The following is a 20,898-nucleotide window of genomic DNA, read 5'->3' on the forward strand; positions in this document are numbered from 1 at the left end:
CTAAAATCAATAATGTAATATTTCATCTTAGGAAACTAAAGAAAGAAGAGCAAGTTAAATCCAAAGCAAGCAGAAGAAAAGAAATTTAAAAAATAACAAATTTGAAAATAGGAAAACGAGAGAAAAAAATCAACATAATTGAAAGCTGGTTCTTTGAAAAGATCAATAAAATTGAGAAACCTCTAACCAGGCTAACTAAGAAAAGAGGGAAGACACAAATTAGTAATATCAGAAATGAAAGAGGGGCCATCACTGCAGATCCCATGGACAGTAGACGGGTAATAAGGGAATACTATAAACAACTATATGTCCTCAAATATGTTTTTTTGTTGGTGTTTTGGTGGCCAGCCAGTATGGGAAGCTGAACCCTTGACTTCGGTGTTGTAACACCATGCTCTAACCAACTGAGCTAATCGGCCAGCCTCTCAAATTTGATATACATGAAATGGACCAATTCCTTGAAAGACACAATCTACCAAAAACTCACACAGGAGAAATAAATAGTCTGAATAGGACTCTTTCTATTAAAGACATTCAATCAACAGTTAATAACCTTACAAAACAAAGCACCAGGCTCAGATAGATTCACTGGTTAATTCTACCAAATATTTAAAGAAGAAATGATACCAATTCTCTACAATCTCTTCTAGAAAACAGAAGCAGAGGGAACACTAACTCTTTCTATAAGGCTAGCATTTACCTAAATACCAAAACCAAACAAAGACATTACAAGAAAGGAAAATTACTGACCAGTATCTCTCATGAACATATATGTAAAAATCCTTAACAAAATAGTAGCAAAGCAAATCCAACAATGTATAAAAAGAATTATACACAATAACCAAGTGAGATTTATTCCAGGTATGTAAAGCTGGTTCAACATTTCAAAATCAATGAATGTAATCCATCACTTCAGCAGGCTAAAGAAGAAAAATCATATCACATTTTGCTTTTACAAAAGCAATATCAAATTGGGTGCTACTAACCCTTGCATTTCAGCAGGCCATAATGCTGAACACCATGGCAGTATTAGGGCTGGTTCATCTACCTTAAGTGCTGGTACAGAGCTGAATTAACTGGTGGGCATGATAGATGGTTGAGAAGAAAGCTGAAGCGGGGCTGGCACTATCCACTAGAAGTATTTCAGCAACCCCAGGTCTGGCTTTCTACAGAGTGACTATTCAGAGTTACCTGTCTGCTTCCTGAAGAGAGAAATCTGAAATTCAAACATGGAAAGATGTGCAAAATCTTTGTTTGCTTCTTTAAGAAAAAAAGGAATGTAATAAATAGAATTTTGCCTTAAATTTTTTGCAGAAAACCTAATATTAATCTGTTTTATAGGTACCTATACACAAACTTTTATTCTTGTGGGCTAAAGTTTTTAATTATGATGACTATTCACTCTGCTCTGTGTATGTATTTAAGCATCATAGAAAAATACATTCACAGTTAGTTAGAGCACCACCTTGTAACACAAAGGTCAAAGGTTCAGACACATTCCAAAGAAGAATGAAGGGGAGGGAGGGAGGAAACAGTGGCTTTAATTGTATTAAAGTGTGAAATTTCAAGGCAAGGAAAATGCTATTAAAACTTCTTTCTTTACCACATATTGTATGATTTCATTTATATGAAATGTCCAGAGTAGGCAAATCTATAGAGACAGAAAGTAGATTAGTGGTTGCCTAGGGCTAGGGACTGGAGGGCAAGGGCTAATGGGTATAGGGTTTCTTTTTAGGGTAATGAAAATGTTCTAAAATTGACTGTGGTAATATGCATGTATAACTCTGTGAATATACTAAAAGCCATTGAATTGTATACTTTAGATGCGTAAATTGTATGGTATGTAAATTATAGCTCAATAAAGCTGTTAAAAAAAACACTTGAAATACCACATTGTGGATTAAAAAAATGTTTAATTTTAATATACATTAAAAACATAAGTAAATGACAGATGCTAAGGGTTAATGATAATAAAAATAAGGACTATTAAGTATAGAAAAAAGGCAGGTGGGCTGCCATTTACAGTATAAAAATATTTTATAAAAATTTAGTTATCAATAAAGCTTACAAATTTTACGTATAATTTTGATGTATCTGGAGTGGATGAAAACTTACAAAGTTAAGATGATTTTATCAGTAGAAAAGATATTCTAAACCAGCTTAGCCCCAAAAAGCATTTTGATTGCCTAATTTAGCTTTGTAAAGGAGAAGTAAATCTTATAGCTGGTCTCTGTAAACCTCACAGCTGGAACATGCTAACAGCACCTTGCAGTTTCCAGTGATCAAAGTAAGTTACTTTATATACTAAACTAAGAATTTCATAATAGAAATAATGCAACACCAGGGGGTGCAGTTATCATGAAATAATTACACTCCTGGGAGATTACTGGCACAAGGCTGTACCCCAGGGGTGTGATTATCCCATGATAACCACATCCACTGAAATTGCCTTATTGCAAAAATAATCTCTATTCACTGGTGAGACATTATTCAATAGGTGATTTTTTTAAATGAAAAGATTTTTTTTTAGCTTGAATCAGTGAATGGATTAGGAAATTGGTCAGTTTATTTTTCATTGCATTCAAATTCAGAATATAACATCATTATTATTTTCTTTCCTATTTGATATTGTAGAGTTTTCATTTTGTTTTTGAGAAACCCTTCAGGGTTTCTATTAGCTTTAGTTAAGTATTACTGGTAACTTCAAGTCAAACTTTAAAGGCATTAAACCAAGCAACACAGTTTTAAATATGTACAATTTTTAATTCTTCTAAGACAATGCTCATTTAAAAATTTATATATGTGATTTACCTTCACTTTTGGAAGTACAGATATGCAAAAAGATGGAACTAAAAATCCCAGGTAATCCTACCACCCAGACACAACCACTGTTAATATTTTGGTCTATCTCCTTCCAATATTTTTTCTAAAAGTATCTGTCTGTGTCTATATGTCTACCTAAAGATATAGAGAAACACAAATGTTAACTACTCTGTTTTATATCTTGCTTTTGTAAACAACATCCATATTATTAAGAAATCTTCATATCATTTTTAATAGCTGCCTAGTATAGTATTCCACTATAACAATATTCCATTATTATTCACTTAATATCCTTTTATTTTTTCCTCTTTCTTCTACTATTATACACAATCCTTTGTGACTATATCTTTGGACATACCCATGATTATTTACTTAGGATTTATCTTTAGGAATCATGCTTTGTAATAAGTACAATACACTTTAAACAAAGAAATAGAAAAAGGTACTATTCTCCCAAATCTTCAATTATTCTTACATCAGTTTTAGCTGATAGTTCTCAGCCTTGACAGTGCATCAGAAATAGATCAGTAACTTTTATCATCTTAAGTGGTATCATAGATGGTGAAAGTTACTGATCTATTTTTATCATAATTTTATCACAGAGTTTAATGCCTTCAGATATTCTTAGATAAGATACAGGATTTAAGAAATTAAAATACCCTGTGTATTTACCAGTGTTTGTTCTCACTTATACTTTCTCAGTTTGAAAGGAAAAACTGGAAATAGAAATTTCCCTAACATCTTATTCTCTAATGACTGAGGCAAAGAATTAATTCAGTCTGCTAGTTGTTTCTCACCAGGGACACAGCCTTTACAACACACCAGTAACTCTTTGCTTTCTTCAGGTGTTCAATTATTCTGAAAATAAATTTAATATGGGAGTGTAAAAGAAAACATTAGCCTACTGAAGAATATTAGGAGATATACAATGTTTAAAAAGATGAAATTTTAAGTTTCTTTCTCAATTTTATTTTATTATTTTTATTTACTTATTGTTTTTTTTTTTTTTTTCCTTTTTGTCGTTTTTCGTGACCGGCAACGGATCGTAACCCTCAGTGTTGCGCCCATACTGGACCGGGACCGGCAACGGGATCGCAACCCTCGGTGTTGCTCCCGCACCGCGCTCAGCCAGTGAGCGGCCGGTCTGTATGTGGGATCCGAACCCTCGGCGGGAGCGCCACCACGCTCCCAAGCGGCGCACTGTAGCAGTGCGCCACCGGGCCGGCCCAATTTACTTATTGTTTTTGGTGGCTGGCCCGTACAAGGATCTGAACCCTTGTCCTTGGTGTTACAACTACATGCTCTAACAAACTAAGCTAACCAGCTGCCCTTTTTCCAATTTTAATTATTGCATTTTAACATAAAAATAAAAAATCACCTGCTTTTCACCAAATTAACATATTAACTATTCTCATTTTTCCATGTTTCCTTCCAGTTCTAATTTATATGCATGTAGTTTTATATTAGAATCACAGTATAGATTCAATTGGTATTCTTTAGTTTACTTAACATATCAACAGTTTATTTTGCCATTTCCCTAATTTATTTTGCTGAATATTTAGGCTTACACTAGTGAAAAATTAGAAATAACGTTGAAAATGTCCCCTCTCCCCTTTTTTAAAAACAATAAAGGTCTTTCAACACATTACCATCTTTCCTTTTCCTCTATCCCCCTTCCAAAAACAAACAAGCAGAAGACACACACACACACACTCTCACACAATATTCTATGGCCATCCATTTTTTTTTAACTTTAACATTCATTTATTTGTATATTTTTGTGGGCTACAGTGTATTGTTTCGATACATGCATAAACTGCACAATGATTCACTTAGGGTAGATAGCATAGTTTTGTACCAATGAGTCAACCACTTCCCCCCCCCACCAGCAGCCCCCTACCCTCCTGTTCTCTGGTAACCACTATTCTACTCTCTACTGCTATAAGAACCATTTTTTTTTTTTTTTTTTTTTTGCTTACAATTGTTTCCTCAAACTTTTATATCATGAGCATTATATGGGGGGTAAGATTCTCGGACTCTTCCTCTCAGGACTCTTATTTAATGGCTCTTCTGAGATAGGGGCTTGGGAATCATAATTTAAACAAAATACTAAGGTAAGTATGGGAAACACTGGCTGCTGCATCAATGGCCAAACTTTATTTATTTATTTTAATTTATCAATATACAATGGAGTTGATTTTTGTGTCCCTTTACCAATTCCTCCTTTTCCCTCACCCTCTCCCCCCTCCCCCCATCAACATCACATCTGTTCACTTGTCTTAACAAGTTCAAGGAATTGTTGTGATTATTGTGTCTTCCCCACCCCACCTGTTTGTTTGTATATTTATTTATTTTTATTAGCACCCACAAATAAATGAGAACATGTGGTATTTCTCTTTCTGTGCTTAATGGCCAAACTTTTTTTTTCAGTTTTTTTTTTTTGGCAGCTGGCTAGTATGGGGCTCCGAACCCTTGACATTAGTGTGACAACTCCATGCTCTAACCAACTGAACTAACTGGCCTGATCCTACTCATTTAAAGTCATCCAAGTTAAATCTTCTGTGCTTATGTTTTTCTTTGGTCTTTCTTTTTGGTCAACTTTTCTACCTGTCTCGATTTTAATTCTTTGAAGGTCATTTTAGTCACCTCCTCTGTTAAACACCTAGTTTAACACTGAGTTATTCTCTATTAAATATAAATAAATAATACTCTATTAAATATATAATACTCTGGTTTTACTTTCCTGACTAGATTGTAAACTGGGAGTCATTCTCTTTTTTGCAGGGGGAGGGGGATATGTTCATTTAATGTTTCTGAATTAGATTGTGAATTAGAGATAGACCTATATCATCTATGAGCTTGTAACATAAAGTTCAAAAAATAAAACTTATTGGGTTCGGTGCAAGATGTCAAATGCATAGTTGCCAAGTACTGTACAAGTATTTCAGAGAGTAAACAAGAACCTTTAGTTCTAAGAATTAATTTTCAAATAGGGCTCTTAATTCAGTGAGCCATCCATTAACCATAAAAGGTAGAGTTTCTAAAATCTTATAGATTAAAAAAATAACTTCACTCTAGAAGGCCAATTTCACTATCAGTGAATGCCTGACATTTTGCAGTTCATCCTTACATATTTTTAAACAACACTGTTTCTTAACATTTTTACTTACTTGATATATCCTTGTAGATCCTTACATGTCAACATAGACTTATAGCTATACTCACTCATGAATATCTTATGGCTGTTTGGTATTACATTTTGGGGGGAGGCATCATAATTTTTTTTTGAATACTCATAAGGTACTTATTGTGTGTCAGGCACTATTCCAAGCTCTATATATATACTAACATTTAGTTTTCATAACAACCTTATGAAGCAGGTACTATTATGTCTATTTTATAGACATTAGCAAACTGAGACAGGGAAAGGTTAAGTGGCTTGCCTTAATCTTCATTTTACCACAAAGTTACATAGCTACCAAGTAGTAGAGCAGGGGTTCCAAACCAGGCATCCAGGTAGCTCCATAGCTCCTCAGTCCACACTCTTAACCACAAAGTACATGGCCTCTCAGAACTGATGGTTCCCTCTCTAGGAAAGGCTGTTCGTTTTGCCTAAGATACTAAATGCTCTCTTACCAGATCGCGCATGGCTGCATCCTTCGTGTCATTTAGGTCTCAGCGTAACATCACTTCTTTAGAGGGGCTCTTCCTGACTACTTAATCTAAAGTAAACTCCCCATTTAGTTCTTATCACAGTATCCAATTTAATCTTCATCATACAACTTATAAATACCTGGTATTTTCTTATTTATTAGTTTACTTTGTGTAATTCCCAATATAATGAAAGTAAGGACCTTTTCTGTTGTGTTGATATTGTGTCCATAGAGCCTAGAAAAATGCCTGGCATTGAGTAAGTGTTCCATAAATGATTGCTGAATAAATGAGTGAGTTTATTTTACCAACCCCTTACTGACAGACGTTTAGAATTGTTTCTAATCTTTCACTACTATAAATCTTTGAGTATCTGCCTTATTATTTTCTTATAAATTACTGGAAGTTGAGTTTCTAAATAAAATGATATGTATATTTTTGAGGCTTTTGATACATATCATCAAATGGGTCTCCAGAAAGCTGCTCCAATTTATCAGCAGAAAATTAAAATGTTCATTTTACCACACCTGCGTTAACACAATATATAGTTCTTTTAAATCTTTACCAAATTTGGTAGGTAAAAAGATAATACATTGTTTTAGTTTTCATTTCTTTGATTATTAACATTCTCATATGTATAATGGTCATCTGAATTCCTTCTTTTGTAAACTATCTATATTTATGTCCTTTGCTCCTTTGTGTTTGTGTGTTCTTTTCCATATTGACTTGAAAGAACATTTTATATATTGGGGATATTAACCTCACACAGAGAAACCACAGTATTTCAATAAAGGTAACGCTTTTCACACTCTCCCACCCCAGTGTTCAATTTATTTATATAGAAAGAATCACTAATATATAGATTTCTCAAGCTTGGTCACACATATATGAAAACTTGATAAGAACCAAAAACTTGAGCATTTTTATACTTTATTCACTTTATTTGGAAAAAGTTCATTTGACTAAAGGACAGTACTATAGTAAAGCCCCACCATAAGTGGGATCCAAAAACTTCAATTGCATAAATTGTGCAGCTGAGTTATTACAGGGTTAATGAATATAAATGGAGATCTGTAGAAGAGCCAATAACCAGCCTCATTCTATCTGAATTAACATAATTGTAGGGCATGTTATTGTGGGGTTTTATTGTTTTCACTCATCTTAAAAATAGGTTAACTATGGGCCGGCCCGGTGGCGCACTGGAGAGTGCGCCGCTTGGGAGCGCGGTGGCGCTCCTGCTGATTGTAGGGCATGTTATTGTGGGGTTTTATTGTTTTCACTCATCTTAAAAATAGGTTAACTATGGGCTGGCCCGGTGGCGCACTGGAGAGTGCGCCGCTTGGGAGCGCGGTGGCGCTCCTGCTGGGTAGAAATGAAAAAGGTGACATTACAACTGATTCATCTGAAATACAAGGAATCATTCGAGACTACTATAAACAACTATACGCCAACAAATGTGAAAATCTGGAGGAAATGGATAAATTTCTGGACACACACAAGCTCCCAAAACTGAGCCATGAAGATGTAGAAAATCTGAACAGACCAATAACAATAAAGGAGATTGAAGCTGTTACCAGAAGGCTCCCAACAAAGAAAAGCCCATGACCAGATGGATTCACAGCAGAATTTTACTAAACATTCAAAGAGAAATTGACACCGATTTTCTACAAACTATTCCAAAAGATTGAAACAGACACAAATCTCCCAAACTCATTCTATGAAGCAAATATCATCCTGATACCAAAACCAGGGAAAGAACCAAAAAAGAAAACTACAGGCCGATATCCTTGATGAATATAGATGCAACAATCCTCACTAAAATACTAGCAAACAGAATAAAACAACACACGTGCAAAATTATTCACCACGATCAAGTGGGATTCATCCCAGGGATGCAAGGTTGGTTCAACATATGCAAACCAATAAATGTGATAAACCATATTAATAAAATCAAACAAAAGGACCATATGATCATCTCTATAGATGCTGAAAAAGCATTTGATAAAATTCAACTATGGACCGGCCCGGTGGCGCACTGGAGAGTGCGCCGCTTGGGAGCGCGGTGGCGCTCCTGCTGAGGGTTCGGATCCCATGTGGAGACCGGTTCCCGCTCACTGGCTGAGTGCGGTGCGGGCGCAACACCGAGGGTTGTGATCCCGTTGCCGGTCCCCGGTACGGGCACGACACTGAGGGTTGCGATCCCGTTACCGGTCAGTAAAAAAGACAAAAAAAGGAAAAAAAAAAAAATAGGTTAACTAGCTCAAGTTCTTCTGGTTATTAGTAATTTTTCTAATGTGGACTCTAGAGAAATAAGGTCTATTAATTAATAAAAGAAAGGGCTACATCTGGAATCTATCCTACTCATTCTCTTAGAAGCAGCATCAGTGTAAGATGAAGCTGAGGAACAAAGACAGCTACTACTTCTCCCTGTCCCAAGCCAACCCATGAGTCATGCAATTGTAAGGGCATTACAAGACTGGAGTGTAGGAAAAGATAAGAAAGATGCAACCCCTTCCAGAAAACAGAATATACTTTCTAGATATAACAAGAGATCCCTTTGACTAATAAAATATGTGGTCAGAAATATTTCAGACCATGGGTTTTTGGTATACAACATACCCCACTCTATTTTCTTTGGGGCTTTCTTTCCTTTGGGGACCTTCTCCCTTCTTCCACCAGTTGGGTAGGGGTAGGGAGGAGGGAGCATTAGGTATGTGAGTTTTTAAGAGTACCTGTATTGTGGCATCAGTGGAATGTTCTTTTGTCAGAGACTGCCAAACAAAAGTATCAACATCATCACACCACTGAGCAAATAGTTTTCCTTCTACTTAAAAGTTGGTTTCTTAACATATTTTAGAATAAGAATTTTTTTTTTTTCCTTTTTTTTGTCTTTTTTCGTGTCCGGCAACGGACCGCAACCCTCAGTGTCGCGCCCGTACCGGACCAGGACTGGCAACGGGATCACAACCCTCGGTGTTGCGCCCGCCCCTTGCTCAGCCAGTGAGCGGCCGGTCTGTATGTGGGATCCGAACCCTCAGCGGGAGCGCCGCCGCGCTCCCAAGCGGCGCACTGTAGCAGTGCGCCACTGGGCCGGCCCCAGAATAAGAATTTTTTTAAAAAATCAGTCTTAATATTCAATTTGTATACTTCCTCCACCCATTTTGACCCCCACAATACCATGAAAGAGATGGTGTCAAACTTAATATTGGATCAAATTCCTAAACTCCTAAAATGAGAACTAGCATCTTGAATTCTACAGCCTGAATTTGGCTTGCTGGAAGGAGCAGGATGTCTAGCTATAGAATAGAGGCCGAAGGTTATATGTTGACTGAAGATAAAACCTGGACTGAGATTGAGGTGGCAGTGAAAGCCACAGGGCATCTAAAGAGGTGTTTTAGAGGCCTTCGTGAGCTGAGAGTATAGGGCTTCATGCCCAGAGCATTTGCTTCAGTAGAGCAGCTCTACTTCTATATGTTCTATATACCAGAGTTTTGTGTAAGTTTCTTTAAAAAAAAAAAAACAAAAGAAAAGGTTTAAAATGCTGAAAATCTCTGACTTATACTATCATCCTTATTTTAAAATGAAGAATTAAAGTTCATAAAAGTGAAATTACTTGCTTAAGGTCACAGGGTTAAAAAGGTTATTTCTCTTATTATCTATTATGAGTTAGGGTTGGGATGAGTGTGGCTATCTCAATAATATACTAACAAAGCACTGAGAAATTTAAGTTAGACTTCTTAGTTTTAATATCATTTTATAAAAAGAACCAAAATGATCCAAACCAAATTAGACCAATTTTCTTAAGTAGACAGTAATATGCAGAAAGATAAATAACTTTCAAGTAATAACCAATTTTAACACATTTAACATCTTTTTTTTTTTGTCCTTTTTTGTGACCGGTAAGGGGATCGCAACCCTTGGCGTGGTGTCACCCACACCGCGCTCAGCCAGTGAGCGCACCGACCATCCTTATATAGGATCCGAACCCACGGCGAGAGCGCCACTGTGCTCCCAAGCGCTGCACTCTCCCGACTGCGCCACGGGGCCGGCCCTAACATCTTTTTTTTAAACTCAGCTTTGTTTTTATTTCTGAACTAAAATGAAATGATTGCTGAGGGCTTTCAGTCCAGTCTATTTTTACAATTTAGGAGGATACGAATATGAGAAATAACCATTTCTTCTATTTTTAGGCTACTAACTTGATAAATTACATTTATTGAATCTTACTTTTAAAATCAAGTTCATAGGGTCTTTGGTTGGAAAAATTAAATTTAATTCTATTACACAGCATTTCAAGTTCAACACATATGACTGAAGTTTCCCACTGATTATCATATTTTGAAAATGTGCCTTTCCCACCCACCTACCCACCCCCAAAAAAACAATACCCAGAGAGATAAAAGAAAAATATTATTTTATCTTTTTTGTTTGTCCTTGATATAAATTCTAAACAGATAAATCATGTCTATTGCCTACCTGAGCCATCAGTGGGAACTGAACTTGCATTGATTCCAGAAAGACCAAACAATGGGCATTCTCGATCTGTGTTGACATGACCCCATTTGTGACATTTAATGCACCTCACATTTCGAACCTGAGTAACAGTAAACATTATTTTGGTTACTAAAATACCAAGAATCTAACTAATGTTCCAACTCTTTTTGTCCTGGCAAAGTTTAAGTTAAATTCACATTTTAAAAAGGTCTCCAGACTATGTTTGGTAATTTAATACAAATACTAATATCTTCTACTATAAATTCTGCCTAAAAGCTAAGCTGAATCCTATTTCTTTTTGCCTTTTACTTGGTGGCAATACAACAATGTCATCCAAAAGGAAATGGTAAAATACCAGAAAAGAATTATGTCATGATTTAATTTTAAACTCTTTCATTTAAAAAAGTTAACCTTTAAAGTTTCAAATTTCTAAACCAGGGATTGACAAACTTTTTCTGCAAATGTCCAGATAGTAAATATTTTAGACTTTTCAGGCCAGATTCTTGTCTGTGTTACAACTACTCAACTCGGCTGTTATGCTGGGAAAGCAGCCACAGACAATAAGCAAGGCAGTGTTCCAATAAAACTTTCTTTACAAGGATTTAGCCCTCTGGTGATAATTTGTCCTGTTCCTAAACAAATAATAGTTTTAAATCTTTTACTGACCTTGAGCTAATTCTCCAAATTCTTTGAAAACTGCAGAGACCAATATCATTATAATCCTCACTACAAAAGTTTAATTCCTAACTTTTATCAGTTGGCTACATTTAATGTTTTCTCCCCACCATAATGCCCTTTGTCACTTAAACATCTTTTGGACAACAATATAAGGATATATTTACTAAATAAAATTATTATTAAAGAGTAAATAAAGTATGTGTCACTTGCCTGAATGCCAAAGGGCTGATCTCTGATGTTCATGTCATCTTTGGCATATCTATTAAGTAGAGGAAATGCACACACACAGTATTAATAATAATTTAATAATTTAAATAGCAATTAATCTGAAAAATAGTTTAATAGTTCAAAAACCTGACAAAATGTTCTACTTCAGTAAGTATACAGAACTATAAAATCTATTTAGTGTTTCCAAACATGATTTAGTTATTGTGTCTAGTCTGATAATCTGATTTTAAAAAATGAAAGAGTATATGAAACAAAAGACTACAATTAAGCAGACTGGTTTCATAAGACAAGTCATTAAAAATACCTTTCTTATCAGTTGCTTTCTCTAGTGAATGAAGAGGCTTATCCCGTAAGATGGGATAGCAGATAAATTTAATATGTATTTTATCTTTAAAGTAAACCAGTCCTTACTTTTCTCGTGGGGCTCCTTTCTGCCATTCAAATTTGTATTCAGTTTCTCCTTCTGTTTCTTCTTTCTAAAAAAAATTCGTTGAAAATTCTTTTAATTTTTCCATTAAATCACAATTAATTGCAAGTAAATTCAAACAGAAAATAGTGCTTTACCTCTTTGTTTTCTTGATTGTATATCAAAAGTATGGGGGGAAAAAAGGTAGGACAAGTTAAAAACTTCAATATAAAAGTCTACTATATAAAGGTACTTCAAAAAGTTCATGAAAGGATTTGTATTAACTTTTAATTCTATTTTTCCACAAAATTTTTGAAGTACCCTAGTATATTATACGATGATATCATGGTATTTAATTATAACTCATAAGAATTTACTGGTTTGACTTTTCTTTTTCTTTCACAAGATAAAAATTCAGGAGAATAAAACAAAATATTGAATGAGAAAATATTTAACAAGCATGTTAATTCCTATTTTTAAACTTTTATGCTATTGACAGTAAATATTGTTTTCTATTTATAAGTATATTTAGTAAGATGGACTAAAGATATGCAAATTTGAAAGAATAAATGCACTTCTGCTAATGATTTTTTTCTCCCCAAAGAACACATCATGAACTATTACTAGAAAAATATTTTTAGTATTCTACTGCATTGATTATAGTATTTTTAAAATTATCTTCACAGGATAACAGCAATTTTAAAAGATAAAGAGCAACTTTTAAAAAATATCTGTCACAGCAGTTCTCAATCTTTAGTTGCAAACATATCAAAGACTAAAAAAAAAAATAAGGGAAATAATGCAATTACCTTTTTTAGCTCCTGGTGGGGCCTCATACATGAAATTAAGGCCATTCTTTACACGTTCATCTCCCATAAGCAATCTGAATAAAACAAGACATTAAGTTAACAATTTTATGTATCAGGAAAATAATTTAAAAAACAACCTCCCCCCCCCAAAAAAAAACCCCACAAAAAAACTTAAGGGAATTAAGACAAAATATTTTGTTACAGATAAATCCACTGATTAGATGACATCTGAAATATCTGGAAATCAAACAGTGCTGCCTCTTTAGGAACTGGTTGTGAGTTCTGAGACTTTCTTTCTACCTGAGAGATACTGGCCCTCCCAACAGAAATGGGGAGAAATGATATGGTCCCTCTTACAGGATTTTCTTAAACTTTGAAATGCTGTGGAAATAGTAACAACTTTGAAATCCTACATGCCTTCATAACTTTGGAATTAAGTTAAATAGTGCCAATACTTTTTTCTTAATTGTGAGGAATAAAACAGTTTAGAAAAAATGAGTCTCTCAATTTCTTTAAGAAGTCAATTCCAATTAATGGTTATAAGAGTCAAAACTAATGGGAATCAAATTTTTTAGTGAGGCCAATAAACTAAGAATAGTTTAAGGAAATTCTACACTAGGCCAATGAATATGATGGAATCAGTGTCTGTTGCACCTCAAAAATCATGTCTTTTATAGTTCTGTTTTAATACTGAAAGTTTCTTGTTTGGGTTCTGTTTACAAACAGAGAAATAAGCCAGACTTTTAAAAGAAAAGGCTCTGCAACAAATTGAATAACTGATTGAGTTAAAGTTTTAATTCATAAAATCCAAGAAAAGTACTAATTATAAATAAGGAGGCTAAAGAGTGAATAGAATTTCCTCACAAAGGATATACATGATTATAATTCCTCTCTATTTCCATTAAATTCTATAAAGAACTGTAAAAAAAAAAAAAAAAAAAAAAAAAGCAAAAAGATGCAGGGATCTACTTCATACAATGGAATGTTATCCAGCAATAAAAAGAAATGAAGTACTGACACATGCTATACCATGGACAAACTTCAAAAACATTATGCTAAGTGAAAGAAGCCAGTCAAAAAAACCACATAATGTATGATCTAATTTATATGCCATGTTCAGAATAGGTAAATCTATAGAGACAGAAAGTAAATTAGTTGTTGCTTAGGGCTAAAGAAGTAAAGAGGGACAGGGTGGGGAAATGGCAAGATGGGGGAATGGGAGTGACTGCTAATGGGTACAAGATTTCTTTTTTAGACGATGAAAATGTCCTGCAATTAAATTATAGTGATAGCTCCAAGACTTTAAATATACTTAAAACCAACATACACTTTAAACAGGTATGTAAATTATATCTTATCTTAAATTAATACCATTTAAAAAATTAAAATTAAGTACATGAAAAGCTCAACATCACTAGTCATTAGAGAAATGCCACAAGATACCACTTCACACCTAATAGGATGGCTATCAAAAAAAAAAAGGAAAATAACAAATGTTGGTGAGGATATACAGAAATTAGAGCCCTTGCACATTACTGGTGGGAAATATAAAAATGTGTAATTGCTATGGAAAACATTTTGGTGGTTCCTCAAAAAACTAAATATAGAATTACCATATGATCCAGCAATTCCACTCCTAGGTTGTTGCTTTGTGTTGCTTCGCCCCCCACGGATTTGTCACCCCCTCCTCCCCTGGGTGACAGAGACGCAAAGGATTACTCAAAGCCCATCTCTCCTGAGCAGTGAGAGGCCCCAAAGTGGTTAATCTCCCTTTGGGATGCTCAAGCGAGAGCCATCCCTTCCTTGGGAAATTTATGCCAAATTGGGTTTCTCTTCCTGCATTTATTTTCCAGACCAGGAAGTTACAGGAAGAGAACAAAGGTGGGGTTATAGTTTAACAGTATAGGCTGGTAACTGTCAGTGAAACAAGTCAGATGACGTTCCAGTAAGGCAATTAAGTGGCCCTATCAACACAAGCTTGATCTTAGCAAACATTCCTTCTTATGGCAATTTCTCAGTGTCTTTACATAACAATCAGTAACTAGTCTGTCTTCGAGCCAGCAACCTGCTATGCCACAATCCTTATCTTGTAACAGAGACTTATAGCCTGAGGGAAATTTCCAGTCCTCCACAAGGCCAATATTGCAACTGCAAGGCTTTGGAAAACCAGGCCCTGTGAAGGACATATGCTTTTTAGTATATTCCACACTAGGTATTTACCCAAAGGAACTGAAAACAGTGACTTGAACAGATATTTGTAAGTCAATGTTTATAGCAGCATTATTCGTAATAGCCAAAAGGTGGAAGTAACCCAAGAGTTCATAAACAGATAAATGGATGAACAAAATGTAGTATATACATATAATAGAATATTGTTCAGTCATAAAAACGAATAAAATTCTAATACATGTTACAACATGGATGAACCTTGAATGCATTATGCTAAGTGAAACAAGCCAGACACAAAGGGACAAATATTATAAGATTCCACTTATATGAGGTACCTAAAATAGGCAGATTCATAGACAGAAAGTAGAATGGCGGTTGCCAGGGACTGTGGGAAGGGGAAATGGGCAATTATCATGTAATGATTACCGAGTTTCTATTTAAGATAATGAAAACATTTTGGGAATAGTGGTGATGGTTCATGACACTGGTGTAATTAATGCCCCTAAATTGTATGCTTAGAAATGTATATTTTAAATTATATATATTTTATCCAAAAACCCCACAATTTCATTTACATTGAAACAAACAAAAAAACAAATCAAATCAAAATTGGAAAATCATTTTCTACTTTGTCTAAAATTCGACAGATTTATAAAATAAAAGGTAAAGCTATGATATTGGCATTTTTGTTTCAACTTCAACTAAAAACCTCATAGATTTTTTGATATCCCATTAAATCTTTTTATTTGTCTAGCCAGAATAATAAATGTGACAGTCATCTTAGAAAAAAATATGTAGGGATCAATATTCATAAACATCAAGACATATCTAGGACAGTAAAAACTTAAAAGGGAAAAAATAGATTACTAGAGAATGAAATTGGCTATTAAGGACAACACTTTTTGATGAGGAAGGAAAAAAAACTTTGCAAATGACCAATGACTCATAAATTTGCATTCACATGACCAAACCTAGAAGCAATAATACCCCAGTAGCAAAGAACACACTTGTGCCCAGATTGTTTTCCAATAAAAAGGAACCAGGGTTCCTTCAAAAACTAGTTAATTCCAGTACTAGAGGAGGGAAAAATAAAAGATAAATCTGGACCATCTTGCTGCATCAGGAAGCAGTTTAAAAAAAAAAACAGGGATTTTTTTTTTAAGTGGATATAGGAGCCGATCTGACAGAGCTGTCAATGACCCAAACTAGAACAATTTGAGAAACAAAATAAATAACAATAATATTATAATCCAAAGAATTAAATAAACGTCTGAGTCCATATTAATAGAAATAAATAAGAAAGGAAATTCTTCCTTACAGAGGAATTCGATTTAATAAATGTAGAGGGAATGAAAGAAATAGAAAATCACCATGAGAACACCGCAGTAATAATTAATTGAAGCAGGCAATATCCACCATTGAATGCTATAATTAGTGGGCAAAAGTTCAAGGGGAAACACGGTATTTGCAGAGCTTCAAATATTAATTAATTATAAAGGGAAAATAGTAATGCTCTCTTTTTTAAGATAATGAATAAACATGAACACTATGATCTGTTTCAAACCTACTTTTCCACTTCCACCATCTCTTTATCCTTCTAATTCAACCACTGGCTGTTTCCTGAATGCCCTCTCCATTTTCCCACTGTGCTGATCTTTAATAAGCTTTTAGTATATGTAAATCAGGTGCTACTGACAATTTTGGACTAGATGATTCTCTGTTGTGTGGAGCTGTCCTGTGCATTGCAGGCTGTTTTGCAGCATCTCTGGCCTCTACCCACTACATGTCAGTAGCACCCCAAACCCCCAGCTGTGACAATCTAAAATGTCTCCAAACATTGCCACTATCCCTTGAGGGGCGAAAATGGCCCTCAGTTTAGAACCTCTAAATCCTTTATCTTTCTTCACAGTTCAGCTTAAATGTCACCTCTTTGAAGAAGTCTTCCCTTGTCATGCCAAATGAAATTATTTTGTTCTGTGTTAGCATGCTGTATGTCTTTTAAAAGTGTGTGCTTTTAATCCATCAGTTATTATATTCAGATGTCAACTATACATACATATCCCTTACTAGATTTTCTTGAGGGTAGAGAGAAACTACACTTCAGACACTTTTACAGGCCCCTGCAACACTATTTGTTGTCATACATGAAGTAGTTACTCAATAAAAGTTCACCAAATAGTGAGATGGATACTTAATTGAACTAAGTTTTTTATTTTTTAAATTTTGCTCTCAATATACTATATTATTTATTTATTTGTTTGTTTGTTTATTTATTTATTTTAAAGATGACCAGTAAGGGGATCCCAACCCCCGACTTGGTGTTGTCAGAACCACACTCACCCAGTGAGCCAACTGGCCATCCCTAAATGGGATCCGAACCCATGGCCTTGGTGCCATTGGCACCACACTCTTCCAAGTGAACCACGGGCTGGCCCCTATATTATATTTTAAAGAGTAGTAATAGGTTAGTATTTTGCTTAAATTCCATGTTTTGACAAAAGACAGGATTGAGTAGAGAATTTACTATTCTATTCCAGAGTTTCAAAGGAAAGCAAATGTTCCTTAACTCAGAGTACTGTCTATGTAACTAAAACACCACACTCACTTGATTAACCAAGAGAAACCAGCTTCATTGTTAGATTTCCAAATACTATACAAACATATAATGATCAAAGCTAAAGGGCAGGTACCATACTGGGAGAAACCAATGAAGAACTCTAGCCATGATCCTACTATTAAGAGAACAATGACATGCAGGTCAAACAGAGGCACTTCAGTTTTCTTCTTGAAGGAGTCCTGTGCATCTTTTCATTTGAGAGTATGTTAAAGAAATACTTTTTTGTAAGAGGTCTCAGCAATTCAGGCATAGGTGTTTATTGTTCCTCTAAGCTTTGCCTAATTTCGGACTTGTTCACAGACAGTATATGAGTCACATGAATCTACATTTTATGTGAATTATGGGTAAAGTTGGAAAATGTGGCCATTTACAGGTATGAGTGTAAAGGAAAAGAACAGAATCCTATCATTGGGACACTCAATTTCAAAAAGCTGACTTAATATATGATTCAGTAAGAGATTATTCTCATGTAATTGATTATACTAAAAACACCAGCACAATGGAATTTCTTACCTATTATCATATGATTCTTGTTCTTTAAGATACTGTTGCATTAATTCTTCTTGTTTCTTTTTATCATATGATATTTTCTGTTCTGCCATCCATACCTAAATGAGTAAATTAAAAAATGTAAGTTAAATAGTTGGATTTAAATTAAATAGGAAGTTTGCTTTTCTTTTATAATAAAATATAAAATGATATTATTTAGTTTACAACAAAACCCAATTTGGTCATAATGACATCATCAAAAAATAACACCTGAAAAATATGATTTTTTGCCTTGATATAAGTCCTTAAATCTAAGCATTCAAAATAGGTAAACTTTCAGGCAAAAATGTCAAGTTTGAGAACCACCCTGAGCATGTGTAGTCCAATAGCTTCCTGTACTCAGTCCCTACATTATTTGAGAGAACAGAACAAGCATCTCTCTCCATAAAATACATCTAATCTAGATAACTCGTTAGCACAGGGCACAACCATTAGGGTTAAACAATGGTCACAGATGCCACCCTAAGACAGGAAAAACAGAGGAAGAGGAGAAGAAAAAAGGGAAAGGAAATGAAAGTAGTTGTTAAAAAAAAAAAAGAAAAGGGAAGAGAGAAGAGACAAAGAGATAAGACAGAGGTATATCAGATGTTCTGGAGTTGCCCAGGGGCACAAACACCACAAGCTAAATGTGTCTTTATGTGAGATACTCAAAATCATAAAATGGTGAAGGTAAAAAGTCCACATTCTATTGTTCGTAACTGAAGTAGAAAGTATCGATGGGGACACAATTGGAGATGTGGATAAGAAGGATTTATATAGAGATAAAAGCAAAAACAGAAATGAAAGAGAACCCACTGGGAACAGAATATACTAAAAATTTCTTTGGAAATAAGTTTCTGAAAGTTTCATTCACTGCAATGCTATATAGTAGAAGAAAAACGTACACTTGGGATAGGCAGTAAAAGGCACATGTTTGGAATTTTCACTGAAGCTCAAAATGTAAACAATGCAACAAAGAACTGAAAGGTTCATTGCCTCATAGAATAACATATTACTTCTAACAGAATAACTACCATTTATTTAAAGCTTTAGATTTTACAAAGTTATTTCACTTGTCTCAATTGCCTAAGAGCTCAAATACTGAAGTAATGAACTGGAATAAGAAGTAATAAAATGGGCTGGCTGGTTAATTCAGTTGGTTAGAGCATAATGCTATGGGTTCGGGTCTCCATACTGGCCAGCCACCAAGGTAAAAAAAAAAAAAGTATATATATATATGTTTGTGTGTGTGTGTGTGTGTCTGTGTGTGTGATGTATATATATGTTATATATATGTTATGTGTATATATATGTTATATATGTTATGTATATATACGTTATATATATATAAAACATATTACTGCCTTCAAAATGCCCAGAATCTTCTAACAAAAAATCATGACTTTCAGTATGTTTAAATATTTCATAATAAAAATGAAGAGGTATAAATTCTGTGAATAAATAATAACAAAGTTTGGTACTTGTGAGATAGCAGGTGCTCAGTTTCCAAGGGTTTCAGTTTCAAACCACTCCCCAAAGCCTCAGACTCCTCCTCTATGCCCTCCCCTAGAGGAGAGTCATTGTTGCTTATTGTAACATGGTACCAACATGGAGAGATTGAGCCTATAGGGGACAGATTTATGCAAGTCCAGTGGCTGACCATGTTCAGTAGAGAGGAGTTCATGCATATTGACATAGGCTAGTGGCGAAGCATGCTCAATAAAGCAAAACTTATTTTTTGAATGGCCTTCCACTGGCGGCACTGGAGACTGAATATTCTTTAATATATTTAGTGCATATGGTGGAATTTGACCAATGAGCATGCATTAAAAAAGACCAACTGAGCACATGCAAGACTATGTCACATAACTGGGAATCACCCCCATAGTAGAATATACATTAGACAGTATGAATATGTATTAGATAGTAAACCGATAAAAGTAGAAAGCAGGGTTGGTTGCTCACTTTCCCTGGGACCAACCCACATCTTGCTGGCAAGGTGTGTATGCTTTATTTTTGTATTAAACTTGCTTTTAGCAGGCAGCTGCTCACTCTCTTGAGCCAGTTTGCACTTTGTAGTAAACTTTAAGAGTGTATTTCCGCTTTTGTATTAAACTTAGTGTGGGCCCTTCTCGGTCTGTGGAGCTAGGCTGCACTTTTCTTACAAAGTCTGTACTTCTTAGTCTGTATATTAAACCTGTTTTCACTTTCCACTGTGACTCTGCTCTTGAATTCTTTCCTGTGGCAGTCAAGAACCTGGTAAGAGAATGGGGTGGGTTGAGGCTGACCCAGATCCTTTCCTCTGGTATCTCTTGGGCATTAGAAATAGAAACATGTCCGGGCCAGCCCGGTGGCGCACTGGATAGTGCACTGCTTGGGAAGCGTGGCGGCGCTCCCGCCCGAGGGTTCGGATCCCACATACAGACCGGTTCCCGCTCACTGGCTGAGCGAGGCGCGGGAGCAACACCGAGGGTTGCAATCCCGTTGCCGGTCCC

The 20,898-nt window shown here is 35.1% G+C and overlaps 1 protein-coding gene across 1 annotated transcript in view; it reads right to left on the minus strand.

The window, feature by feature from the left end:
- Nucleotides 1-20,898, minus strand: part of CIR1 (corepressor interacting with RBPJ, 1) — a 39,487-nt gene that overhangs the window by 16,098 nt on the left and 2,491 nt on the right. The window contains exons 2-7 of the mRNA XM_008568385.1: nt 18,389-18,483; nt 13,090-13,163; nt 12,439-12,449; nt 12,286-12,350; nt 11,857-11,905; nt 10,951-11,068 (exon numbers count right to left, since the gene is read on the minus strand). Coding sequence (XP_008566607.1) covers nt 10,951-11,068; nt 11,857-11,905; nt 12,286-12,350; nt 12,439-12,449; nt 13,090-13,163; nt 18,389-18,483 — 412 coding nt within the window. The remainder of the gene's footprint in view (nt 1-10,950; nt 11,069-11,856; nt 11,906-12,285; nt 12,351-12,438; nt 12,450-13,089; nt 13,164-18,388; nt 18,484-20,898) is intronic.

This window comes from Galeopterus variegatus, unplaced genomic scaffold (genome assembly GCF_000696425.1).
Source record: "Galeopterus variegatus unplaced genomic scaffold, G_variegatus-3.0.2 Scaffold405, whole genome shotgun sequence".
In the NCBI taxonomy this organism is placed as follows: domain Eukaryota; kingdom Metazoa; phylum Chordata; class Mammalia; order Dermoptera; family Cynocephalidae; genus Galeopterus; species Galeopterus variegatus.